The 15956-nt window shown below is 44.8% G+C and overlaps 1 protein-coding gene across 1 annotated transcript in view; it reads left to right on the top strand.

Moving 5' to 3' along the window:
• Window positions 1-15956, top strand: part of LOC119382473 (rho GTPase-activating protein 7) — a gene marked incomplete at its 5' end in the record, with an annotated part of 247529 nt that overhangs the window by 228090 nt on the left and 3483 nt on the right. The window contains 2 exon segments of the mRNA XM_037650183.2: window positions 2671-2796; window positions 12681-12860. Of these exon segments, the coding sequence (XP_037506111.1) occupies window positions 2671-2796; window positions 12681-12860 (306 nt within the window).

The raw sequence follows: 15956 nt of genomic DNA, 5'->3' as shown, positions 1-15956 counted from the left end.
GACGTTGGGGTGTTAATATTGCCGTCGTCTCGCTGGGAGCATGCCGTGCTTAATCTCGTGTGCAGCACAGCGGTTACTTCCGTACGAGAACGAAAAATGGAGTAGTGCCAGTGCCGAGAGCTACCACAGCTGAGACTGCCGACATGCTGCCGACACAACCCCACAAACCGTTGCACAAACACAGCCTCTCTACATCGACTGCCGTCACATTAGTTCCGTATCTCATAGGCTCAAACATTGAACGAAGCAGTAAAGTAATCAAGCATAAAGATTACATATAAAATAAACTGAAATGAATTATTTCGTGCCAATTCGGCAATATTTAATGGAAGAAAGAAACTGGATAACAAAGATATAAAATTTAGAAAGACAGCGATGCTAGTTTCGTACACCACATGGGACGAGGGCTAGCTACCGAGCGCTCGGTGGTCCGTGGTCGCGCTGCTTAGTTGTGCTGTTTTTCAAAAGGAACGTGCAGTCATGGCGTGCGTAAATTAGACTTTGTCGAATTAGTGTTCGGCAGCTTCATCTGTGGAAGACTTTGACTTCAGGCGAACGCCGGACAAGTGTTTACGCCTGTGACAAGACGGATATATGGACCCATTGTGTGCGGAATGCTGCCTGCCAATTGTCAGCGATGCAGCCGTTTGAAGGTAATTATACCATTTATGCTTCGAGTGCTAGTTGTTCAGTATCCTAGAGAAGATGTAGATATAATGCAGGCAGAGTGCTTTGAGTGTTGAGACGATGGAACGTTGCATTGTAAACAAATGCTTTCTATACTGCTCTAGCTAAGTTTATGGGTTTGTGCGGAGTGCTCACAAACTTGCTGCCATTTGTTTGGGAGCATCACAGAAAACGAATGCCGTGCAATACTTGTGCTTTGAACGGCGTGCTAAATAACTATGAAGTGTGCTCGTAACTCTGTCCGCGACTTTCAAAGAAACCGCTAAGGGACCGTATTTGCACTCTAAATGAATATTCCTGAACCTGTTGCATGTGTAGGCATATGACTTCGAGTGAAAATGATGGTGTTTTTTTATTATTTTTTGCTGATGATATATAAACTCGACTTCTAAAAATTCGGAATAGATGCAGCGCATGATCTCTGTAGACACTGTTTGTCGTGTGAATTGTTAGAAGGTAGGTCTGCTGTGTATATCTATAAATTGATATGACTTTTCTGAGACATGCATGAAACATGTTACCTCTTATTTTGCAGCAACGCTGTTTCATTGGTCACGGGTGAATGGCACAGATTCATCAGCTGCGCAGCCCGAAACTTCACCAGTATATTGGTTGAGAAAATACAGCACTGCATGAAAGCCGAGCGGAGGAAATCTTTGCACTGAATGTGCAACCACAGTGCTGGTCCAAACCAGCCACAGCAGGGAATGCCTAGAGCTGTGTAATTTTTTGTGTAATAGCAATAAATCATGATCATCTTCTACACTTAACATGGAGTGTCAAGTGTTCCATTGGAGTGTTTGATGTGCTCAGAATGAACATTATTTGCATGTTGAAGATTGTTTGAGCTAGCTGGAGTACAAGCATGCCCATTTGGGCACCAACGGGGAATGGGACCTGTTCACAACTGGGAAAGCATTTCCAACTGGGAATGCATTCCCAATTGGTACCAGTCGCCAACTGGGAATGTATTCCCAACTGGTCCCAGTCGCCAACTGGGAATGCATTCCCAACTGGTCCCAGTTACCAACTGGAAATGTGTTCCTTAAACCAGTTGAAGTGGAACCAGTTGAAACCAGTTGGATTCCCAGTTACACATTTTCACCTGGGATGCATTATATATGTCCACTGAACAAACATTCAATAATGACCTGGCACTGGATGAAGAGCTGCCAGAAAATACTAATAATATATGAGAACCTGGCAAGCAAAGGGTTAAGGGCAGACCTAGATATTTTACAGAATGCTGGACTGAATACATGGCTTTATATAGAATTTTCAAACACGATGGATTTTTATATTAAAATATACCCCTTCTCCCCTTCACTATAATTACTTTTACTTTGCTTCCACATTTTCAGGCTACACAAGCTATTAATGCAACCTTTCTGCCTTTTTGGCAATAAGTTGCCTTATTTATCTCTGTGCCCGATCTCTGTGTGGGCATGCAGTTTTTTTTGTAATGACAGCATACACAAATGTATGCATGCTTTTGCACTATTATCAGCACTCTACATTTTTAAAGGAACAAATAAGTCTATTTAATTGCAATACAGCACATAAGAAATAAAGAGCACATGCAATTATGCTGAGGTACTACTATTAAATTGGCACATGATTACAGAGCATTAACATTTTGTGGTCCGAAACCTTTACCCACTTTCTGTCTGTTCCGGTCCGAAACTAAAAAAAAGCAAAACTTAAGTATAAGAAGGTTACTTACTATTTTAAAGATGGGGCATAATGCAGTGAGAAAACGTGAGCTTTCCCAGAAGTGCCTGACAATGGACCACAGTGGCCATGTTGTTTTGTTGGGACGACAGCGGGCTGCAAAGGGTTCCTGCAGCCTGCCAAGTTGCTCCACAATGTTGTCGTGATAAATGATGTGGCTAGACTTTGTGGCTATACATGCAGCAGGAGACATTTTCACATAAACTTGGTGGGGGTTGACGTTTGCCTTGCTTGCTTCTGGTTGGGTGACAGGCACATCTGGGACAACACGCTCATCAAGTGGCGACACATTGCCAGGCTGGACAAGCAGAGTGAGATCATCCAGTACATCTGTGGCTCCATGAGGCCGCATGCACCAAGAGACTTCTGCGTGCTAAGGTAAGCAGTCGGCAAAATAAGCCACATGTTGGCTTCACAGTATGGTGCATTTTCTTTATGCGAGCCCACAGGCCGAGGAACCTGTCTGTCTGTGATTTTGTAGACTATCTGCAGTTGTTTCAACCAACATGAATAGAAATGCATGATCACATGCTAATTTATTAAACCGAGGGTGACATTCCTGAGTATTGTCTGCCATAATAGAATTATTAGGTGCCCTTTATGAAACCTTTATATTTTTACAGCAGAGCTGTTACGGTCGAGGTTTGCCATATGTCGCGGATAAAAAATTATCATCATCATAAACCGGCACGTGCTCTGTTCATCCTCTTCTTCATCACCTTCCTCTACTTCTGCTTTGCTCCCAGAACACATGCGCCAATTTGCCCTGCGTGGGATGCAATAAATCAAATGGGCGAGAGAACGAGTAGAGAGAGAGAAAGAGAAAGCAAGAGAGAAAGAAAGATAGAGAAAGAGAGAAATTATGCAAAAAAGAAATTTCTTGGTGAGGCGAGATTCAAACCCGCGTCCCCACAGTCCGAAAGCGAGCGTCGTAACAAATTGGCTATCCAGGCACGCTAGCGAAGCAAAGCATAGCCTTGTATAGTATACTATAGCAAGGGGGTGGGAAAGGGATGTGAGGGTGAGGTGGCAAAAGAGGAGGAGGGGAGAACAAGTGCAGGGAGGAAGAAAGAGGTAGAAAGAGAGAAATATATGGAGAGGGAAGAAATAATGAAAAAGATAGAACACAAGAGAACGACTACAGAAAGAGAGACAGAAAGACAGAAAAAGAAGAGAGAAAGAAGGGGAAGAAAGAAAGAAAAGGTAGAAAGACAGAGAAACAAATAGGTATTGAGAAAAAGAGATATAAAGACACAGACTAAAAGAAAAACATTGTTGATCCCTCTGTCATAGGAATTGGTATAACACAAAAGTAAAATGTGTCTTTACAGAAGTAGCTGAATGTTTACTGTACATTGGTATAAGACAGCTTGCGCAAATAATATTGGTGTTTGGCAACCGTTTGACGTGGATGCACCCACGTTGATGCTGGGTGGCACATCTCCATTCCAACGACTAATGTCCATGATCAATGATTAAACAAACCTTTGTGGTAGCTGTAGTAGTTAAAGGGACACTAAAGGCAAATATTAAGTCGACGTTGATTGTTGAAATAGCGGTCCAGAAACCTCGTAGTGCTGTTTTTGTGCCAATGAAGTGCTTATTTTGAAATAAAATCACGTTTTTAATGGTCCGCATCGCGTTAGTGCGCTTCAAGTCTCCCGCCTGAAAATACGACTTTCATACATCACTGCTGCCGTGCCCAACGTTGCCCGCTTTTACTGCGCGGCCGCCGACACTAGTAGCAGCCGAGCGGAAGTAGCGGGACCCACAGTAGCAACAACGGCGCTGCGGCAAAGACTTGCTCGGATGGGCACATTCAAAGCCTTCACCAAGTTGCGGTTGGTCTCGTAATCCTCAGTACGAAAGTGCAGCGAGCACACACGCAGAGGTTTTGACTGTTTAGCACACTGGCGCAATGGCATGACACTAAGCCACTTCAAGCGTAAGGGTTCATTCCGCGGCACCCAGTGAAAAGACACACCGGTTTCCTTGCTGCAGCACTGGCGTTGTGCACCATTCGGGCATCCGGCAGTATCACACGCATGCGCATTTTGTCAAACTTTCTGTCAGAGCGACTTTCACGAGCGCGCAAAACACGCACGGCAGTACGCGATCCCGAAACTACCACTGAGACGGGCGAGGCGCAGTTCGGCGAAAACGGAACCTTTGAACCACGCGCGCCGTTCCCCATGGCAACGCCACGGAGGTTTTGTTTTCCATGAATCAAGCGGAAACGAACAAACAGCATTTTATTACGTCTTTTGATGCTCGGAATGTTCTTTTTTTACTGCTACTAGTTTGATTACTAGTGATTTATTGTAGGCTGACTTCCATACGTCATCGGGATCACTTCGAAAATGTCCCACTCGTGGCGCTCATCATGTGATACATTTAGCTTAATTTCTCGGTAAGTAGGGCACTGCTGTTGATAATATTGCCGTTTTAGAAGTTGTCATACATTGGGCTTTCACTCTGACATAAATTGTTATTTGCCTTTAGTGTCCCTTTAAGGGTGAGAGAATAATCAGAAAAAGCGGTGTGACAGCGAGAACAGCGTCGCAGATTAGATGCAGAACTTAAGGTAAGTTCGCCATCTTAAAGGGTTATTGAACACCATGGTGGGACTAGAGGAAAATGCAACGCACGTCGTGTCTACCCTCCAGCCCGACCGCGATTTTTCTCTATGCTATGAGCGGGGCCAAGGCTTGGGCTAAGGTTGCCACCTCGCGGTGTGTTAAGGTGTGGACAAAATTGCACTTCTATTGGAAACACACTGAATAGGACAGATGCGTAGCAACGACGCATTGCAGCAGCTAATCACGGAAGCCACGGCCATAATGAATTACTTCACTTTACCGCTTTCAGATAGCGACACCACCCCGCCAACCAAGCACTGTGAGAGGAAAGTGGGAGATATAAAAGGCGCGTTTATAAAGCCTCCAGAGTGTGTGACTGTGGTGCAGTGGATAGCGTGCCCGGCATCTGTAGTCGTGCACAGAGGTGGTGGGTTCGACAAATGCCTCCTCTAGAAAGATGCCTGTCGTGTGGGCCAAAAACCTCCTGCCCTTCCCTTTCCCTCTTTCATTGTTTCTAAAGGAGGTGGTAGCTAGTGATCCTTGCGGTGGCTTCTTGCAACACACATGCGGGCATGCGCACACCGCTACCCCCGAAACCATGCCACCTCAACCCCATTGAAAACAAGAGGGTAGTACGTGGCGCCATCTCTCGAAAAGTGACCACAGCTCAAGGCAGGACGGCTATAATGGGTTAGCTAGCGACACCGTAGGCATCTTTCTAGAGGAGGCGTTAGTTCGACTCCCGTTGATGGAACTTTTTTTCTTTGCCATCTGATCGTGTGCATTTTTGCAACATCATTTTCGTGACAGAAATACATCACTGAAGTCTTGGTGGACACCCTGGCATAAAACACTGTCGTGTTAAAAAAAGATTAAAAAAAAATAGAGCAAGCATAGTCACGTATAGTAGTACAGTATAGCAAGGGGTGGGAAAGAGGCAGGTGAGAGGTTCAAAGCCTAGCCAAGCCAGGACCAGCTAGGTGCCCATGAGCTCTGCCGTGACCCAGCCTTTTTTGTGCAAGTTAGTGCAAGCTGCGCTAATTTTTTTTTCATTGCAGAGTTGCGTAGTTGTCAACATGATGTCTGTTGTTTAAATTTTGTAATTTAAAACAACTTTTACAAGAAATTGAGGACTTCAATAAAAATCTGCTTCATATATTTGCTAGATCGATGTAGTGCTAGATTTAAAAGGATAGTGGCCTATCCTTTTAAATGCAGCACATCTCGTCATGATCAGCAGTGTAGTTGTTGAGAAAAACAACTTCTTCGCTCTCATAAATTTGCATAGGAGCATTTGAGCAGAGATTCCACTCCTGCTCCAACTGTGCCAAAGTACGCCGTCTTGATAATCTCCACGGAAATTGTTCCAAACTGCACCAGAGTCTCGGGTTTGGGGGCGTCTGTCACTGGGAATCGCACCGCCAGCACGTCAAAACATCTGCAGCTTATCTTGGGGCCGCCAAAGAGCAAGATTTATTCTGCTGAATAAATGGCGCTCGTGTGTGCACATCGAGTAAGCCACGAGGCCACGCACGGTGCTGACGCAGTTCTTGTCTCTTTTCTGATGTCTAGGCCAATCTGTAGCGAGAAAGTGTTGTGGCGATTCATCGGCAGACGTCGTCTGTTCCAAAAACGCTGCTGATAGCTCGTTTCAAGCGTCACACGGCACGTAATTGAAGCAATGTTCAGTAATAACTACTCGTGTGCTGCTAATGTCTGTCACTTTTGTTTTTGGACACACGGAATGAAATCTGGGTATGCTAGCAACAGATGTATGGAACAATATCGAATTTTCCGAGCTTCGCATCCATGGAAGAGCACATCGCTTTTCCTCAAATACAGTAATACCTCGTTAACTCGAACTCGCATATTTCGAAAAGTCGGCTAAGTCGAAGTTTTCCACGGTACCGAACAATTTCCCATAGGTGCAATGTATTTATTGCCCTTTATCTCGAAGTATTTCCGTGCCCACTTTCGGTTATCTCGAAATCTCGACTGAGAATGGAACCAAAACTTCGCCGCCGAACCGTTTCACAAAATACTAGCGGCAAAATGTCATACGTTTCACAAGGTTCGCGCGAGGCTGCCGCGTTTACGACGAAGTGGACACTGTTCCCGAAAGTAAAGTCGGAACCTAGCGGCATACCAACTTTGTCGAGCAACCCTGTGTCACGTCATGTGACGCTATAGACGTGCACATAAGTAGGCCCTGCAAAATAGCTCGGGTCGTACACGTTTTGTTTACCGTCAGAGATGCGATTTCAGCATTTTATTTACGCAAGGCACGTCGCGCGGATTTTTTCGTCGGCCGTGCGATGTGGTGATATAACGCCACCAAAGCAAAGCAAGTCACTGATGCCGCAAAGAAAGGTAGCCCTAATCAAAGAAACGGATTCGAGGCTCGGAAGTTTCCGGACGTCAAAACAGCGCTGAATGTGTGGCATCGTGCGAGAGGAGCCCCTTCCAGTCACATCGACAGATAAGGCCGATTCTCTGGACTTAGCGGTGGGCTAAACTGACCTAGCCTGCAACATCGGCTGGTTTGACCATTTTCTTAAGCCAAACAACGTGGCGTCACGCACAGTGATCTCGGCAGCGTCGACGCAGCTACTCGAGGGGTGACGACATCCGCCGAAACAAGAAACATGCTTCGCTTGATGCGAAATAAATTTGAGTGCAGCGGCGCGGATGATCGGCACATGCGATGTGTTAAGCAACTCGAGAAAGCTTTGCTAGGTGCAAGTGTTACTGAGAGGCAGACCAGCCTTAGTCGGTCTCTCTGCACTAAATAAAAAGGCAGTGCCGAAAAACACAGCTGGTTAACAGCGCTGGTAAGTCATTATTTTTCTTCAAAACCTTTACAAAGAGCCAGTTTGGCGCTCCTGTTAAGAAACTGGTCTGTAGGGATAACGTTTCTAGATAGAACTGAACTTCTCAATGGAATTTGCCCAACTTTGCTTATCTCGAAAATCTGCTTATCTCGAAATTTTTTCTGGTTTTTACTACTTCGAGTTAACGAGGTATTACTGTATACTTTATCCATGGATCTTCATCCAGAAGAGCTTTTTCGTAATTCCTTCCACCAGCACATCCAGGTTTGTAATTGCCCTTGCAGTAAGTACCCCCTAAAAGGCCCTGCCCTTTCGAGCTCGTGAGTGCTAGGGTACCAATTTGAATTTTTTGTTTTCTTTTTTAAAAATGTCGTCTCATTAACAAAAGTACGCCTCCTGGTCGGAACAGCTACAATTCAGTTTTAATATGCGCAGCTGTTAATAGCCGGCACGTCGCTGACAGCCCTGGCCTCGGAAGGCCCACTGTGAAGTGGCTACGCCATGTTACATGTACCCTCCTCGCTTTCCAGGGTCAATATCTGATGCTTAAAAAAAAATCAGTTTCGCTCAGGGGCGAAGCAATGAATCTGATACCAACAAATTGTATTGTTATACGAAGTAAGACAGCTAACTCTTTTGGATCCGATCTCGCATACCCCAAGAAGACGCTGGTTTAAGGGAATATGGTCGTCTAGGGACCGAAGCGGTTTTCGTGCTGTCAGTTATCTAAACATGAAGTAAATGTAGAGAGCACAAGTTTACGAGCCGTCTCCTGATGCCCTGAGATAGCGCGCACACCAGTGACTGCGCCCTTCAATGATGCAGCCCCTCCCCTCCCCTCCCCTGGCGTCCCTTCATGCTCCTTACAAAAGACGAGCGGGGCATTTCCTTTGTTTGGTGAGCAATCGACACAGCAGGCCTCGCACATGTAGCAATGTTATCGCACACGCCCTCCATGCGACAGAGATGGCCGGCTCGTTTCATCTCCTCTTCAGCCGCATTCGTCGCCAGCGCACGGAAGCTTTTACTCCTGGGTGGAACATATGATGCGCGGGGTGGTTATCAATTTGGACTTTATACGGAAAATTCATATTTGAAGAAAGTGCGAAAAAAACCCCCAACACAGAGAAACGAAGGCGACAGGACGACGCGTGTTGTCTTCTCTGTGTTGTGGTTGTTCTCACGCTTTCTTCAAATATGATTTTGCACCAACGTGCCCAACTGTCCCTGCTAGTTGATACAAAAAATGGCAGCAATGGCGATGGCTACGGCAAAAACCCGTCAAGAGTGTCCATATAATTGCTATCACAATAAAAAGGGAAAGAAAAAAAAAAGAGGAGCCAGTCTACTCTGTGAGGTGGATGACCAGAGAAGCTGTTTAGCGCACAGCACAGAGGTGACTTGGTGGAGGCCAGTTTGGTATGTAGGGCCAGGTTGTTAATGGCCAGGCTGTTAACATTGAACATGCAATATTAAAGGGACACTAAAGGCAGATATTAAGTCAACGTTGATTGTTGAAATAGCGGGCCAGAAACCCCGTAGTGCTAATTTTGTGCCAAAGAAGTAGGGATGGACGAATAGTAAATCTGAGGTTTGAAGCGAATAGTGATTTGGTCGAATAATTTTGAATCGAATAGTTCGAATAGCACGTACCACATATTATTATGAAAAATGAGCATTTTTGTCATGGCTCTTGCACAATATTTTTAAGGATTGGAACTAGGTATGAGTGAATATCACTTTTTTGGTTTGAAATGAAGTGGAGGAAACCTTGAATAGTATCAAAATTTGAATAGCAGTAGGGTGCAAGTTATAAAAGGTACAATACGTTAGAAGTTAAAAATGACTATACTTAGCTCATATAAGCCCATATAACAAGCTTTTAAACTTAAAAAAAATATCTACATTTAACCTTGATGTGTGGCTTTGCGGCACTGCGGATTTCCCCTGGATGGGTGGTTTCATGGCACAGCAAGCAGACGCTGCAGTGAAACCACCTTTACAGGGGGTTATGAGGGGGTTATGTGCGGTCAAATATATACATATATTCGTTCATTTCGAATAGTCTAAATTCGTATCGAGGCGAATTCGAATACTTTAATATCCGTTCGAATATTCGAAACGCCCGAATATTCGCCCATCCCTACAAAGAAGTGCTTATTTTGAAATAAAATCACGTTTTAGTGGTCCGCATCGCGTTAGCGCACTTCAAATCACCCGCCTGAAAGCAGTCTTTCTGACATCACTGTTGCCATGCCCAACGTTGCCCGCCTTTACTGCGCTGCGGCGTGCACTGGCGGCGTGCACTATTCGGGCATCCGGCAACATCACATGCATGCGGCATTTTGTCGAACTTTCTGTCAGAGCGACTTTCACAAGCGTGCAAAACACACGCGGCAGTACACGATACCGAAACTACCACTGAGACGCGACCGCGTGAGCGAAGCCGGGCGCCGGGTGAAACGCAGTTCGGTGAAAACGGAGCCTCTGAACCACACGCGCCGTTCCCCATGGCAATGCCACAGAGGTTCTTGTTTCCACGAATGAAACAGAAATGAACAAGCAGCATTTTATTACGTCTCTTGATGCACGGAAGGTTCTTTTTTTATTGCACCTAGTTTGATTACTAGTGATTAATTGTAGTCGGACGCTCTCACGTCATCACGATCATTTCCAAAATGTCGCACTCGTGGCACACGTCGTGTGATACATTTATCTTAATTTCTCGGTAAGTGGGGCAGTGATGTTGATAATATTGCCGTTTTAGACGTTGTCATCCATTGAGCTTTCACTCTGACATAAATTGTTATTTGCCTTTAGTGTCCCTTTAATGCGAAAGCCTTAGATGCCTCATCAAATGCAAACATTCACTGTCAGTATCGGCAGTGTCAACATGACTGATGCGAAAAATCATGATGTCATAGATAGTCAAAACTTGTGAGTCATCATGATGATGTCACCACATATATGCTGCTTTGCGCTGCCTCCGTGATCGGTGCACCGATCATGGATGCAGCGCGAAACCATGTTAGGTGCAGAAAGCTTTCAGAGGGCCGCGGGGGAGGATCAATACATCGTGTGAAAAGAAAAAGAAGGTGGCTTTCACCTTTTAGTCGTCTTAGGCGAATGCATAAGGGACCCTGCGAGCTTTTTTTTTTTGCACTGCTTCATAGAGGGCATGTAGGGGTTTTCAGCATACAAATGGAATGACCTAGCCATGGACAGCTTCACTGTAAAAAGAAAACGAAGTTTGTTACATCATGTAGTTCCTGTTCAACGCAGTTTCAGACGCTTTCGCGGAAGCTCAGCGTGAAGTGGATCTCCATCTTCCAGGCAACCCGGCGCATGCACAAATGATAGTTTGGAAGCACTGCGAGGATGCTCTTTCTACAGCACAGAGAGGTCTTAGAAAGAGGCAAGGGAGTGTCAGAGGAGGTTGGCTTTTTGGGGCTAGCTAAGTGACATGATGTTGCGCCCAGCAATACAATTGATCGAGAACAAAAAGAACCTGGTTTTTGCCTTGTAGTCATCTTAGGGGAATGCATGAGTGTGACTCGTTAGCATTGAGGCCCTGTTATACATCATGGCGTTTGTCTACCATGTCTGCTGATAACCACATAGATGTGTTTAGAGTGTTATTTCACAAAGTGCAATTTGATTTATCCAGTTTTCTCTTTAATTGCTAGTGTCAAAAATAATCGCTGAAGAGGTTATTCCAGAACACTCAACAGCATGACACCCTTACTTTTGCATTGTAGAGTGAATTATGGAATGCTCCTAAGAGGATTTTTTCCGTGAGATTTGCAATGAATCGAAATATTTCTAGCATTTCATAAGAGCCCCATAATCATTATTCAGGTGCTTGAATGTAAATGGAACTTGCTTCTCCACTGTCCTCCAGAATGGGAAATTAGCTGCTCCAGAGTACTCCCAGATGCAAAATTACCTGGTCCAAAGTGCTCCAAGATGGAAATTTTTGCTGCTCCAAAGTGCTCCGAAATGAAAAATTTGCTGCTCCAAAAATTGCTCCAATTCAGAAGTCTTCAGTAGCATCACTGTTTGAGCTACTTGTTCCTCTCCTCATGAACCTTGGATCTGGGTCGACTTTCAAACTTCATAAATATTGCTCCTCAAAATACAACACCTGGATTTGAGTTAATACATGTGATTGCCATAAGACCTTTCAAGCTGTAAAGTGAGGTATCACGGAAGTGAGAGACAGACAGAATCGCGTGCATACTTACAGAAGCACATCAGGTCTGCAGGCGGTCGCAGAGACTTGTTGAGTTTAGCTAAACTAGCAACACCTTCCTTGTCTCCTGCACCATCAAAACACATATGGACACTGTCCAAGAGTCTTGGCTGCTGAAAGCGGTTTGGAGTCCAGTCAGCTTAGCACCATCCTGAGTGTGGGTATCGCTGGGTGTCATAATGAGCGCTATTGCATGGAACATGTTCACTTGTCTGTTTGGTCCCGCAAAATTCTTGATGTTACCCTTTCAGGCAATGGTCTGCCAACTGCCTCATTTACTATACCCTCATCAAACACCAACCAAAAGAAGCACGTCAGCACAGCCGTACGCATAGGCAGCTGTTAAGGAACATAGATACAGCAGAATGTGCTCGGTGTTTTTGCAGTGCTTGTTAGCTTGTTTTTCCACTTGCATCACACATTTAGGTTCATTGATTCAGTATTGATGATTTGATCATTTTTATTTATTTGCTCCAATTAGTACTTGATGAATAGAGAGTTTATGCTACTTGCTCACTAATATATTATTTGCGAAGATTTCCAGTGTGTGTGCACTTTGGAAACAGTGTGTGAAGTACTAGTGCATTTTTATGTCTGCAGGGCATGGCGTACGGAATTGGCCAGGGGGTCCTGTGCCCTGGTGGAGCTCTCGGTCAATCATCCGGATGCCACTGTACTCCTGCGTGGCGTCAGGGCAGTTGTGCTCGCTTCTCGCTATCTCATCGAGCCCTGTGGGGCGGGCAAGTCAAGGGTCACGCACATCAGCAGAGTTGATTTCAGGTGCCAAGAAAAACTATGTGCCTCTTTCTTACCAATTACAGTCAGTTTTCATATTTTACTTGGAATGCCTACATTAACCCTTTGAGGGTCAGATTTTTTACCACATCATTTTTTTTATTGCATATTTAATATCTTCAGTGTGAACTATTTTGAAAGACATTTGCCCTATTTTTTTTAGCGTGACTCTAAAGTGACAAGAGAATATTTTCCGCAGATATTACTATGCTCCATCTCAGCACTACCAAAGCTACGGGGTGTAAGCAAGCCACATGCTTGTGCTGCAAAATATAGTTCCAGATACAATTACCTTACAAGTCGCAGGGTTGAGCCATTTGCGCTTGTTTGGCACGTGTTACATCGCATCAATGAGTGATATGTTTATTCTTCATCGCATTTACGTCGTATTTCTTTAATTGTTGTATAAGTAACTGCTGGTAAATGTGCTTACAAATCAACATGGCAGCGCCCATGCAGACGCGACCGCCCGCTTCGATCCGAAGTTGCGCTTGTTACTTGTCCACAGCGCTGACAGCAAGAAATAAGTGGCGAAATGAGCCATATCGCTTTGCACAATGTCATGACAAGGACAAACCAGCAGGTACATTTTGTCGTTATTGGTGAGATCAGACTTTTGTTTAGCCACGCCTGCTAAGCCTAACGTGCCGAGCGTTTGGTAACGTTTCATGAAAATAGCGCAATATATTCACGAATACATTGCTGTTGAAGCATCAGGACATGAATCTAAATCGTGTCAGTCATGTTTTTATTCTTTAGTAACGGTGACCATTGCCTATGAAACCACATTCTGTCTTGATAAGTTTTCTTGTGTTTTTGATGACTAAATATTCCCTTCTCATGCTGTTGCCATTTAGAGTTTTTGATGTTATAATGTCGTTAGGGACCCTTTAACAATTTTGTTGGGTCCCTAAAAGTGTAAATACATGTACCACAAAAATAATGAAATAAACTTCAAACTTCAAACTTCAAATACAAGCGTCAGTTTGGAAGTTACGGACCACAAAGCGCACAACAACGACGTGATAAATTGCAGGCGGACGGCACCAGCATCGATGGGTGCAGCCATGTTCTCTTTTTTGCCGTCTGTTTGCTTTTTATCTTTGGCGGGGGTCTGAGACTTAACGCAATTTTCCAGTTAAACTGCACACCGCCGCCTCATTATCAGGTTTGGTCATAGGTCTAACTTCCTGCGCAGCGCTTTCTGCAGCCGTGGCAATCGTTTCAGCTTCGGCCAACGTGAAGTTACTTCTTTCGAGCATCGTCTGCTGCACTGCGTGATTTCGGATGCCACAGACGGTGCGGTCACGTAACATACGATCAAGGCCAGTGCCGAAGTTACACTTATTGGCAGCCACCTTGTGGAGCTCAACAACGTAGTCTCGGACAGATTCAGTGGCAGTTTGGTCCCTAGTGAAGGACTTAACTTGCGGCAACCTCGTTAGACATCGGTGCATAGTGGGCATTTGGGAAGGTGAGTGTTTGCTCCTAACTGAGCTGATTTACTTTAAGGGGAGCGCAGTGTCCCGCAAGAACGCCTACCACATTCGCTGATAGCGTCGAAATCAAAAGTGCTCTTTTCTTATCCTTTGTGTTAATATCATTCGTTTCAAAGAATGCCTCTAGCTGAGTCAAGTAAATGTCCCACTTATCTTGATTTTCGTCGAAACTCGGAGTGCCGAGTCTCGTAGCCACGGCCCTGCCTGTCAGTGTTCCATGACGGCAGTTACATTCAGCGCCCAGGAATGACAGTGCCACCGGATGGCCCCTGCTCATGGCTAGGGCACCGAAGAGTGGTCACCCTCATCGCCACTGTTGTAGCGGGTGACAGAGTGACAGAGCCAGGCCAGGAACAGACGCAGAACAGCTTTATTTGGCAGACGAAATATACCGTATTTACTCGAATCTAGGCCGGCCCCGATTCTAAGCCGACCCCCGAAATTCGCAAGGCCAGAAAAGTAAAAAAACCTATTCATTGTACTCGAATCTAAGCCGACCCCCCCACTTTCGCACATCGTTTTTTTGAAAAAAACATCGGCTTAGATTCGAGTAAATACGGTATATAGGCTGCTTGTCTATGACGTAACACGGGATGGCGAACATATTTGACACATGTTGGCACTGCAGTTCTTATAAGGGTGCAGCCATGTTCTCTTTTTTGCCGTCTGTTCGCTTTATACACACAACACGGGCGCGCAGATGCCATGGGGACGCTGAGCAGACGACATGGTGTGGATGAATACATTACGAGGGATTTTCGCCCTTCCTATTGGCTAATGTACCCTGTAGCCTCCACAGTGCTGAAGGGAACTTCTGAGATGGAGTATACATGTATGGCTTATTCATAAATAAGAAAAATAAAATAAGAAAAAAACTTATATTATTAATAACAAAGTATGTTAAAGAGACCCTGAAATGGTTTTTACTGTTTTGTACAAAAGCATTGAGAGGGTAGAGGGAGTTGTAAGGATCCTTTGCAGGCCTATTTAACCTCTCTGCGTCAAGCGTGTAATTTATTACAAGACTTTAAACATGTGATTTGGTACAGATCGCAGGGGCTCAGCCTACCAAGTTTCCAACCACCCACTTCCATTATACGTAGCATTCTTACATTGTACATAGCACCAGCGACCTATCTGATTGGATATGTCCAATCTACGTCACTGACTATTTTTCCAACCTAATTGTAAACAAATGCTTTCCATAATAGTTGAAACACATTATAATTTGTTTTGCCTACAGAAAACAGTAACGGAAAGAGAAAATACACAGTCATAATTTACTACTAGACTTAGGAATCTGTGGTGGACAATGGGTGTCATCTGCCTGTGTTACAACGTGCTCCGTGTTGACGTGAGCTGCACAACAGTGTTTATCTCGAGAATCCTTTTCTTGGACACAATGAATTGCCTCACCTGTGTTGTAGGCCGCAAATCTGGTGATTAGTGATATGTAAAGCTCTGACATTGTGTAAGGCAACTGGCGAGAATTCTAGTACACTGTACATCAGCTCATTGGTGCAATGAGCGTTGAGCTCTCGCTATCCGATCAACACCAGGATCCACGCTTCTGCAGTCATTA

This window comes from Rhipicephalus sanguineus, chromosome 2 (assembly GCF_013339695.2).
Source record: "Rhipicephalus sanguineus isolate Rsan-2018 chromosome 2, BIME_Rsan_1.4, whole genome shotgun sequence".
NCBI lineage: Eukaryota > Metazoa > Arthropoda > Arachnida > Ixodida > Ixodidae > Rhipicephalus > Rhipicephalus sanguineus.
This window is presented reverse-complemented; position numbering and strand designations above follow the sequence as displayed.